General features: G+C 43.3%; 1 protein-coding gene across 1 annotated transcript in view; it reads left to right on the forward strand.

Annotated features, from left to right (window-relative positions):
• Nucleotides 1-273: 273 nt before the first annotated feature.
• The window catches only part of LAMA4 (laminin subunit alpha 4), a 145180-nt gene continuing 132892 nt past the window's right edge, over nucleotides 274-12561 (forward strand). Inside the window, exons 1-2 of the mRNA XM_068985018.1 lie at nucleotides 274-298; nucleotides 597-943. Coding sequence (XP_068841119.1) covers nucleotides 749-943 — 195 coding nt within the window. The 5' untranslated portion in view covers nucleotides 274-298; nucleotides 597-748. The remainder of the gene's footprint in view (nucleotides 299-596; nucleotides 944-12561) is intronic.

A 12561-nucleotide genomic window follows, 5' to 3' on the forward strand; every position in this document is an offset into this window, starting at 1 on the left:
GGGTGCCCTCTCCCCTGCCATCTGAGAGTATCCACCTCTGGCTCCAGCCCGAATCCCTTTCCCACCCACTTTCCTGCAAACCAGCGGGGCCACATAAAAGATCTGCATAAATATAGATAAGACATCCGGCACCTTAGCTAAATAAATAAGAGAAGTGAGGAAGCAATTACAAAAGCTGAATATTCATCTGGGGCACTTGGAGGGGCTCCAAACTGAGAGGGGAGGGGGAGGACGCCAGGAAAGGCCCAGCCAGGGTGCCTGAAAGACCAGCTTGGAGGGGGAGGTCCTGGAAGAGAAGGTAAAAAGGGAGTGGTAAGAATGGGTGTGGGAAGGAAGCCAGGGCAGCGCAACCCTTAGTCCCCTCCCGACCGCCGGGGACAGGAGGTGGCCTGCGCTCCCGGGGCTCGTCCCAAACCCATCCGCCGCTTGATGCTGAGCTTTAGCTTCATACATCTGTACATTCTTTAGTCAGTGTCTCTGGGGAGAGAGAGAGAAAGTGAGAGAGGGAAACAGAGGGGAGAGAGAAAGAAGAGAGAGGGAGGCAGGGAGGGAGGCCGGCTCTAGCTTACTCTCTCACTCTCCCTTTTTCTACCAAGTTGCTCCCGGGGCTGCCCTGAGTTTCCACATCTGGATAACACAGACGCAGAGAAGGTACCATACGCGAGGCACCACCGCATCACAGCGGGGGCTGGCAAGGACTAAGGGTGGCCGAGCCCCTGGACGAGCCCTGTCGGATGTCAGCGGAGAGATGGCTTTGAGCTCAGCCTGGTGCGCAGTCCTGCCCCTGTGGCTCCTCTGCGGTGCCGCCTGCTCCCGCGCCGCGTCTGGGGACGGCAGCGCCTTCCCTTTTGACATGGAAGGGAGCTCAGCGTTCGGCCGACTAGACCCGCCTGAGACCAGCGAGCCCCGCGTGGCTCCCGGAAGCCTGCCGCCTGCTGCCAAGGTACAGTGCCCCTGCCGTTGCCACCCTCCTGGGGCACCTGCGCCTCGTGCTGCGTGTGCCACACTCGCTGTTCCCCTCCCCCGCCTTCTCTTTTCCACCCGCCTTGAGAGTTTCACCTGCACTAGGTCAGTTCAGAAACTTGAAATAAAGAGCTTTACTTTGTACTTTAGATTTGGACTTTGTGAGTTGAGAGCGGAGACTTTGGAACACGTCCTTGTTCGAGCTGGCAAAAGGGCATGTGTCCTGAATACTCTGAGTCAGTAGGCTAGACTCTCACCTAGGGCCACAGCGGCACTTCTGTGGCTTTCTGCCATTTGTATGTTCCAGTAGAGTCATTTTTGTCAAGTCACACCACATAATGTGTGTGCCCTGTCACTGCCTTCCTGCTCCTCCTCTCCGTGATATTAGGACAGTGGGAACAACGGTGCGCAGCCAATCTTTTGGTCACAAATTAACCAGAAGGTCCTCTGCAACAGGGGAGGGTGAGGGATGGGTGAGGGCACTAAAGAAGCTGTTAGGAAACTGCAAAGCAAATACCTTAAATAGACAGGCGCCACTATATTCAAGAAACAAGAGGTCATGATGAAAGTCAAGCCCCAACCAAATATAAAAATGATGAATATATGCTACTGATGATAGTCAAAGAACTGTTGTTTGAATTCCTTGCAATAGCATTTACACTGAAAACATAACCAAAGTGTAGAAATTGGGTATAGGAAGATGGATACAGAGTAAGTGGTTTAAGAGCCCCTTGAACCAAGACAGACAATAGCATGTCCAGTGCATGGGGGATGCTAAGTAGGAGGAAAATGAAGTCACCTAAGTTCATGGGAAAAGAAAGAGCAGTTGACCTAAGAAGACACACACACACACACCCTATAGCTATGGTTACAGCCACTGTAGAACCAAAGCTATTACGTGGATTGACACCATTGCTAACAGCACTGACGTCTGGATTATTGCTATTAGTCCTACTAATTGTTAGTATAACTGTAGCTTTATTAATTACTACTGATAAGATATGCTGCATGAAGATGGTCCTTCTCCAGGAGTGAGCTCTACCCACACCCTAAAATGAGGGGAGAATGGGTAGGGCCAGAGCATACCAACCCCTATTGTGGTGTGAAATGTAATCCCCATGAGAAAGAGAGGCATGCCTTCTAGTCAACTTTGTACTCAGATGCAGAGAGAAGCCAGATCAGGAGACGCTCCACACAGAGGGAAGGCTTCACTTCTCTACAGGCTTGGAATCAACCCCTCAGGAAGCATTATCTCCACCTGTTGCTTTGAGTGTGGAAAGTTCCAGGATGAAATGCTTGACTTAAGAGTAGGAATGCCAGATAGAATACAGGACACTCAATTAAATTTTAATTTCAGAAAAACAACAAATAGATTTTTAGTTATGTCTCAAATATTTCATGAGCTGTATTTATGCTAAAAAGATTTTTCATTGTTGATCTGAAATTCAGTTTATCTGGGCATTCTGTATTTTTACCTGCTAATTCTAAAAAGATAGGCACACATAACGTTTTGTAATTCTCCTCTCACAAAAAGTAAGAAAATCATTATTTTATTTTTAGGGAACCTTAAATTTATTGCTGAAATCCCAAACAATTTCTTATGCTCTCACATACCCAGTGAAATAATATGAAGTCAGCACATCAGAGTTTTCGATTGCAGGCTTTGCAGTCTGATGGTCCCAAGCTCAAATTTTAGCTTCTGTGCTCCTTACCTTGGGCAAACTACAGATGCCCAACTTGCAGATAAAGAAACTGAGGCTTAGAGAAGTTACTCATGTCTGCATCATACTTCATATACTAACTGTGATGAAATTAGATAAAATACATAGAGGGCTTACAGTGACTGACAGTGTAAATGCTTTATACATCCTAAGTGTTGTCTTTATTATTATTATGAGGAATACATGTATTATTGGACTGAAGGAAACCCTTATTTGGGAATATTTCTCAGAAGTTTATTTTTATGCTGCTATTTTACTTAATATTGCTTGTCTGTATCTTTTCAGTCAAAAAGAATGTCCTGTAGTGAGTTAAATTTGTAATACTGTCAGAGACTAATAGGTTCAGAATGCCCACTGAGGTTTTTGGTTTAGGGAAACAGAAAGAAGCTATTAGTCATTCAAAGTATATGATGTAGCAAGGGTGGGATTGGGATAATTATGTTCCCACTGCATAGTTTCACATAATGCCTCCAGTCAGCCTGTGGTCCCACAGCGATCCCAATGCCCCACCAGTCGGGTTTCCCATGCTCTTTATAGCCAGGAAGGAGACCTGAAATCAAATACATTCTGGAGATTTAATAACATGGTACAGCCACTCTGATGAATTGGTTCAGGAGGCTATATTTTCATCTATAGAAAGAGAACATGGGTTCATACAGAACATTATTCGTGGGAGGTTCGAGAAGTGGATGGAAGGATATTCTAAAAATACATTCATTTTATTTGAATTGGATATATACGTGTGTGTATATATGTGTATATATATATATATGGTTATTCCTCAGTTTGCCTTCAAAGGGAAGGAAGAAAAATATTAAGGCAAGCATGGAGCAATGGGAGGTGCTAGGCTGGTGGTCTTTGTAAGGCTCCCCCAGGCTCCTCCATAGCAGGACTGACATCCTCTCCACCCCTGAGCCCTCCACCCTCAGCACAGAGGAAGGCACACTGGTGCACAGTGTGAGTTCAAGAACAGATGCACTAAATGTGCAATGAGGAAAAGGATAGGATGCACCGGCTGACCAGGAAGGAAGGCCCCTCCCTCCCTTCTAAAATAAGCACAAGCTTCCCCCGGGATGCAGAGAATGTGAAAAGAGGAGCACCCATGGGTAATTCTGTGCTAGTCGGCAGGACTTCCTCACTCTCTAGGTGAGGAAAACACTAGCTTTGTTTTTTTTATATAAGCAGATAATTTACTGAGTCCATTTTTCCTGAGTGTATGGTGATAACAATGATTTTCAGTAGGTAGGGGTGGGGAAAGGGGAAACTAGGTAGTGTCATAAAGTAGATTTAGTAACCTAATATCCCACATTTAGGAAAACAAAGTCTTAATTTTATTATACAAGTGAATAATAGGCACAATTGAAACTAGGCACAAATGTTTGTGGCCAATATGGAGACGCAGAAGAACGGGCGGGGATGCAGGGACAGAGAGAGTAACATCCCCAGAGGAGGGTGTCGAAGTGTCCTTGGACAGCGTGACATTCTTGTCTATCAGAAAGAAGCAGGAGTTAAACAAGGTCACAAACACTAGGTTAGAGGTTGATTAAAAGAAACCATCAGTTGGGCATATTTCTCAGGACTTTATGGTGCTGTTTTACATAATATCGCCATTTGTTTGTCTATATTCTTTGTGGCTGGAAAGAAGCCACCCAGAGACTCAGAAGGAGAATGGGGACTCCGCTGGAGGGGCAAAGTGTGAAGTGGTGGAGGGCCACAGCACTGTTACTGCCTTTGGTAGGTTATTGAGAAAATAAAGGAAATAATTGACAATATTGAGCAAACTTCTCTGAGAGAGGCAAACAGGAGTTTATCTCCTAATAACCTGCCTGGGTTTTGCTGCTGCTGCTCTTAGCTTCCCTCCAGGAAAATCAGTGCCCCATGAACGGCATGTACAAGTATACCTTGCGTGAGACAAACCTGCTTGCTAAAATACAAGCACTATGAAGGAGACTCATTCGGAGGTACTTTTCTTCTAGACTCCCTTTCATGGTCTATTTGTGATCCTGTACTCCAACACATAGTTAGGTGCCTGGCCACTAAAGGACTGCAGTATGTTTATTAAAAGACAGCTTAGATCTCTTTCTCTATCTGCTCTCCTTTTTCTTATCTTGCTCCCAGACTTTGAAAGAGGCTCTGTAGAATCACACTAAGACTTCCAGTCACTGGCCTGGGCCATCATTCTGCACCGCTCTTCGACAGTGTGGTTGGTAATTTGACACCCTCACATCCACCCTGGCGCGCAGTCATTATTTCATTCACTTATGTGTGTGTGCTCTGTCGGTCTGACTCTGTCTGACGCTCTGTGACCCCATGGGCTGTAGCCCACCAGGCTCCTCTGTCCATGGAATTTCCCAGGCAAGAATACTGGAACGGGTGGCTGTTTCCTACTCCAGAGGATCATTCCAACCCAGGGATCAAACTTGCGTCTCTTGCATCTCCTGCATTTGGCAGGCAGATTCACTATCACTGTGCCACCTGGGAAGCCTATTTCATTCAATATCCTCCAAAGAGGAGGCTTTGAGTTCAGCCATGTAAACAGCAATAAAGCAAGGGCCAGGAGGGACACAAAAAAAAGCAGTCGCATTCCAACCCTCAAGGAGTAAGCAATCTAAGACAGAAAGATATATACATAGCCACTATATAAAGCAGAATGAATTCATGTTCTGTAAGAATGACTATCACTAATGCCATGGGGGTAATATAGAAAAAGTACTACTCCTGGGGTAGGAGAGCAGAGCACAGCCACTCATCAAACACTGAAGAAGGCTTAGAAGAACTGGAATATAGTAACAACAACAACAGTGATAATGGTAATACCATGGCCTATAGATGACATTCATTGAGTATTTCCCATGTGTCGGACACTGATCTAAGCACTCGCCATGAGTTATTTCCTTTAACCCTCGTAACAGTTCAATAGACTGGCATAGTTATTATCTCATTTTACAAACATGGAAACTGAGGCACAGAGCGTTTGCCCAGGCATCCTACCTGGTAAGTGGCACAGCTAGGAAGGAGTTTATGAAAGTAATTCAACTTTGCGAGAGTATCTAGGAAAATGTGGCTAGGTAAATAGAACTATATGTGGAAATAATTTTCGTCAAAGTTTGGGAATAAAATGAAGATATATAAAATCCCATTCAAAGACCATTTATGCAGGGCTTCCCTGGTGGCTCTCAGATGGTAAAGAATCTGCTTGCAATACAGGAGACCTGGGTTCAGTCCCTGGGTGGGAAAGATCCCCTGGAGAAGGAAATGGCAACCCACTCCAGTATTCTTGCCTGGAGAATTCCATGGACAGAGGAGCCTGGCAGGCTACAGTCCATGGGGTTGCAGAGTCAGACATGACTGAGCAACTGACACCTAACCTGCTAGATGAGTAGCATAAATTACATGGCCTATATTACAGAATTTATCATAAGATTGCTGAAAAATAGAGAATTCCATTTGCTGTGATTCTAGAGTTCTCAGATTTAACCAGAAGAAAAATTTTTAATTGTGGTAAAATATACACAAAATTTACTATTTTAACCATTTTTAAATGACATTGGGTACATTCACCATTCATCAGCATCCATTGCCATCCATCATCACCACCATCCATCTTAAAGCTTTTTCATCTTCGCAACTGACACTCAACACTGTATACATTAAACAATAATTCCCATTAGCCTTTTCCCCAGGCCCTGGCAGCCACCATTCTACTCTAGGTATCTCATATAAGTGGAATCTACTTGTCTTTTCTTATTTGCCTTACTGCACTCACTATAACGTGTTCAAGGTTCATCCATTTTGTAGCATGTGTCCAAATTTCGTTCCTTTTTAAGGCTGAATGATATTCTCTTCTATGTATATATTGCATTTTGTTTATCCACTTACCTGTTGGTGGACATTGAGTTGTTTCTACCTTTTGGCTGCTATGAAAAGTTTTGCTATGAACATTGGTCTACAGTTATCCACTTGAGTTTCTTCTTTCAGTTCTTTTGGGTATATACCTAGAAACAGAATTGCTGATCCTATGGAACAGAGAAAGTTTTGAAGCTCAGATTTTTATAGAGGCCAAGCAGAAAACAACTGGGCAGTGAAAGGAACACGTCCTATGAGTGATGGGGCCCAAGAAACAGCAGAGGAAGCGTGCATCTTCTGGGGGCACCCACCTCTGTGTTTAACGAGAAGATAGAATCTGGATTCTTCAGGGAAATTGCTGACTCAGTTTTTTTAATGCCCTGAGGGAAGCATATCTGATGGTCCAGTTCAGCCTGAAGACTGTTTATTTGCAGTCCTCTGCTTTATGTTTGAAATTCACCTTTCAACAAAGGCATGATGTGCGCATCTGGCCAGACAGATGTGGTAGGAATCTAGCTCCCCTGCTTTCTAGCTGTTTGACTTTTAGGCAAATTAGCTCAGAGGCTTGGTTTGTTTGGTTTAAAATGAGTACAAATGTATTTGCCTTATTTGTGCAATTTAAGTGAAATTATGTATATAAGCTGCCTAACTCAAAATTTGCCCTCATTCTCTCTTCTCTCCTTCCCTCCTCACCCTCTTTCTTCCACTATCTGTTTTTATCTACCTGCAAATTTATGTTTGTAGTATTTGCTTATTTTCATCTAACTTTTTATTTATTCTGTATATTTGATAACTCTCAACTTTTGCTTACAAATTTGTTGATTATTCAACATTGGAGAAGGAAACTAGCTTAATTATTATAATCATTGTATCCCTAATGGTTCTTTAAACATAACCTTTCCCCAGGAATCTGAGTAGTTAAGAGAAATAAATGAGTTTTTCAAAATCTCAAAAAAGTTAAACAAAAAGAAAAAACGCAGTAAATCTGATATGACAAGGACTATAACTTTTTTTCTCCCCATTCACAATTAAATTCTCAAATCTGACTTGTTATAATTTCCTTAAACATATAATGCCAAAATACTCCTCTCCTTTAGGAATGGAGTTTTTCCTTGCTCAAAGTAACCATATAATTTTGGCCAGACATAATTCTGAGACATTTGATTGATTAGAAACCATTAAAATCAGATCATTAGCACATGCTCTGAGTTCCAAAACTTAGCATTTCCAAACAATTACTTACGTGTTTTCTAAAGCAGGTAATCTGCTACTTGACTGAGATATAGTCATCACATAGAAGAATATTTAAGTATCTACTCCAGCATTTGCCAAAGAGCAGAATTCTTTTTTCAGCTGTTTTTCTTTTTGCTCCTAGTGTGGTACAGTTAAATTCTGGGAAATGGTTTACTAAAGGGAAGTTTAACCACAGATGTTTGTAATTCCAACTTAAGTTTCCCATCAAAGTCTTAATGAAATTCAGCTGCCAGCAGTTCAGCTCTGAATCTGAGTCTTTTTATCCTGAGAAACTTGGGGAAAACAGCATTCCAAAGATGAATGGTAGTGGGAAAATGTCCATATTAAAGCCCAAATCCTGTACATAAAGAAAAAAAAAAAACACGAAGAAAAAATTCTTTAAAAAAAAACAAGAGAGAAGTGGTCAGCTGTACTTTGAGTAACATGCAATATGGCCCTCTTTTCACTTCCAGGAATTTCTTAGTTTGTGTGTTGTGTTTTGTTGGAAGCTAGAGATTCTAGTGTTTACCTAAATGGAGTCAAGTATCAACGTTTATGACTCCATGGGAACCAATGAGTTGGAGAAATCCCATAACATTAAAAGCTGCATTAGCCCAAGTCTCTTGGAGACTAGAGCAGTGATCCGTGCTGCATTCTACAGCTAACAGGACTCTCAAGCACAGTGCAGACTCTATATATTAATATTTATTTTGAAATTATGCCCTCCATTACATGGAGTGGCATGGCTGCTTTAAAGGAAATCGGGATGTCTAGAGATCAAAGATGTCTTCACTTAAATTCACTGTGGATGTCTGTTACATGCTATACTGTTGTCTATTTACAAAGTGAACTACAGCATGGCACCCTGCACTGAGCAGCTCTAAAAAGCTAAATGTGGGACCAAAGAAATGCGTTTTATAGACACCAGCAGAAGGCAAGACAAATGTCTAGCAAAGCCTTGTATTGTGGGATGCCAGGGCTGTAGAACCATTTAGAATCACAAGAGCCAGAGCAAAATCAGGATTTAAAATCATGGCTGGCTTCTTCCATAGCAGAAGTATTCTATAGTGCCTTTCAAGGTTCACAGTCCCACTATGTATGCTACCCTTTGATAAACAGTGCTATAATTTGACAAGCTAAGTGTGCCCTAAGTGTAACGTCTCTTCCTGTCGGTATGCTATTAGTCCTGGAACAGCAGAGCGGTTCTGTCATCTGTGATTCTGTCAATCCCCAGGTCACAGGTGAGGTGCTAAGTGCCTGTTATTTGGAGGCTGAACTGAGTCTGAATGCCTGGAGACCGGCCAGTGTTTCTTTGTGGTGCATGAATGATTCCCTCATTCTGTATTGTTCCCTTGGAATTATTGTCTGTTGTGATTAATGCCAGCAGACACCTTGAAATGCGACTTAAACCAGAGACAAGCCCTGAAGCCTCTACTGCAGCACAGAATTCAGCATAGAGGAGGCCTGTTTGAATGCCAGCCAGTGGGTGGTTATCACTGGATGTGTGACTCTATTGGACCTTGCAGTGGGAACCATAAAATCAAAGGGATCACAGGATATTAGATCTGGAAGGGGAGTTTAGGGATTCAAACCCTCTCATTTTATAGGTAAGGAAGTTGAGTCTTAGAGGGGTTGAGGTGCTTCACTCAAGGACGCAGAGCTCACAAGCAGCAGTGCCAGGAACCATGTCTTCTGACTTCCAGCCTTATTTTCTTTCAAATTGTTTCAAGGGACTTAATCATTGTTAGCTTTAGAACTGGGGATCATTAAGTGTTTTATATATGTGTGCTGTGCTTAGTCACTCAGTCATGTCTGACTCTTTGCAACCCCATGGACTATAGCCCGCCAAGTTCCTCTGTGGGGATTTTCCAGTCAAGAATACTGGAGTGGGTTGCCATGCCCTCCTCCAAGGGATCTTCCCGACCCAGGGATAGAACCCAGGTCTCCCACATTGCAGGTGGATTCTTTACAACTGAGCCCTGGTGGTAAAGAATCTGCCTGCCAATGCAGGAGACACAGGTTTGATCCCTGGGTCAGGAAGCCCCTGGAGAAGGAAATGGCAATCCACACCAATATTCTTGTCTGGGAAATCCCATGAACAGAGGAGCCTGGAGGGCTATAGTCCATGGGGTCACAAAAGAGTCAGACATGATTTAGTGACTAAACAACAATAATATATACATATATACATATACACACATACATATGTATATATATATATATATGGGAAATAGATGGGGAAACAGTGGAAACAGTGTCAAACTTTATTTTTTTGGGCTCCAAAATCACTGCAGATGGTGACTGCAGCCATGAAATTAAAAGACACTTACTCCTTGGAAGAAAAGTTGTGACCAACCTAGACAGTATATTCAAAAGCAGAGACATTACTTTGCCGACTAAGGTCCGTCTAGTCAAGGTTATGGTTTTTCCATTGGTCATGTATGGATGCAAGAGTTGGACTGTGAAGAAGGCTGAGCACCAAAGAATTGATGCTTTTGAACTGTGGTGTTGGAGAAGACTCTTGAGAGTCCCTTGGACTGAAAGGAGATCCAACCAGTCCATTCTGAAGGAGATCAGCCCTGGGATTTCTTTGGAAGGAATGATGCTAAAGCTGAAGCTCCAGTACTTTGGCCACCTCATGCAAAGAGTTGACTCATTGGAAAAGACTCTGATGCTGGGAGAGATTGGGGGCAGGAGGAGAAGGGGACAACAGAGGATGAGATGGCTGGATGGCATCACTGACTCGATGGACATGAATCTGAGTGAACTCCGGGAGTTGGTGATGGACAGGGAGGCCTGGCGTGCTGCGATTCATGGGGTTGCAAAAAGTCAGACATGACTGAGTGACTGAACTGAACTGAGATAGATAGATAGATAGATATAGATATCTTTAAGAAAAAAACTGTTTACTTCTAATATACTATCCCGGGAAGAGGAAATCCCATGAAGAATCCCATGGACAGAAGAGCCTAGTGGGCTACAGTCCATAGGGTTGCAAAGAGTTAGACATGACTAAGCAGACATGCACGCAATATACTATCACTTCACTCATTGCTGTTTCTAGTTAACCTTAAGTTGAATTATCAATAGGAAAGTCTCCCAGAATTGAGTAGAGTGGGAAAAAGCAGTGAACTGTGAGTCTGGAACTAACTATTCTGGTTCTTGGCCATGCCACTAACAATCATATCACACTTATCAGTTAAAGGAACATGAACAAGACCCTTCACCTCCTGGGATGACTTGAAAAGAATAAAACAAAGTCAAGGTTAATGCAACCAACAAAGTTCTATAATTGTCTAATAAACAGATCAAATTATAAACTATTAAAGAGAAGCCAACTTAAGGAACAGAATCACTCAGAGTCCAGCTTCTGTCCTAGTTAGAACCCAAAGATGTAGTATCTGAGCCTGAGGGAAACATGGGGTCCTGATCTGGTGAAGAGGGTGGATGGGAATGGTTTAACAGAGTCCTTGTTCCTGCTTCCTCAGAACCCCAGGGGCAGGGCTGAGGACAGAATGCAGAACAGAGCACTGGCCCAGCCATGGACATGAGCCTTTCCAAGGTGACTCACCCAGGAGTTTCCCAGCCAGTATCCAGGAGAGAGACCTAAGTGTAGCCAGTGAACATTTACAGTCTCCCACATCGGGGTTCCTGGATACTGCTGTCTGCCCCTGCAGACCCTTCAGGGTGATTCTAAGCATTAAGCTCCACATGGAAAAACAGGAAGTATAACAATAGACAAGCTGAGGGACATGGGGACTCAAGTCCATGTGTCTTCTAACACTTAAGTGACCTGCGGCAGAGGGTCCAGAGAGGAGACTGTCTTTTCACTCTGCAGAAGGAAGGAAGAGCCACTGAGAGATTACTGACTCATCATAAACATCAACTGAAATCACTGTATTATAATAGACACAGTATCATTGCTGCCAACTGAGCCTTTATGATAAGGTAAAAAGGAAGCCTAATTTGATAGCCTTTTCTAGCCTGGGCAGAAATCAGAACTCAACATTTGGAAGCAAATATTTTTGAAAGGACCTGTCTGGAAGTCAGAATTGTCAGTGTATCAGAATTGCTCAGGAGCATGAATGACTATGTGGAGGAGGAGTTGACGTCATAGAGACACCAAACGTGGCCCAAGGACAGCAGCACCAGCCACACATGGGCCGGTGTTGGGCATGCAGACTCCCAGGCCCCACTCAGGAATCAGAATCTGCATTTTCTACCAGATGCCCAGGTTGTTCACAGGCACATTAAAGGATGAGAACCACCAGTCTCAAAAATGCAGCTGGGTTTAGACTTTAATGGACTTCAGGAAATTGAGAATCCAGAAAAGGAAGTGTTTTTGACGTAATTACAAAGAGGCCTAAAATATAAAACTAAATCATGGCTGCAAAAGGCTAGTGAGAGAGCTTACAGGTTCACCCCAGTACTAGTGCCTGACCTGGAAAGGTGCACTTTAGAATAAAATTCAAGCTTCAAAGAAAACTGCTGCTTCGAGGCATCTGGAGGAGCTGAGATGGTAACATCACTTCCTAAAAGCCTGGCGAGCACATAGTAGGTGTTCAGGATGGGGATGTCACGAAAGGCATGAAATGATAGGGAAGGTTTCTACTCTCTCCTGCTCCCAGCACACGCAGCCTAGGAACAGGACCGCTGGAGACTCTGTGTCCTTCAGAGGAAGGGAGTGGAGATGGGGAGAATTTACTCATGGAATCTTCTGGAAAACAGGGTGTTGCCAGACTCAAAATAGTGGTATTATAATGTTTCTTTTGCTAATAAGGGAGCCATTCTATAGGGG

The sequence above is a fragment of the Capricornis sumatraensis genome, chromosome 13, assembly GCF_032405125.1.
Source record: "Capricornis sumatraensis isolate serow.1 chromosome 13, serow.2, whole genome shotgun sequence".
Taxonomy (NCBI): Eukaryota; Metazoa; Chordata; class Mammalia; order Artiodactyla; family Bovidae; genus Capricornis; species Capricornis sumatraensis.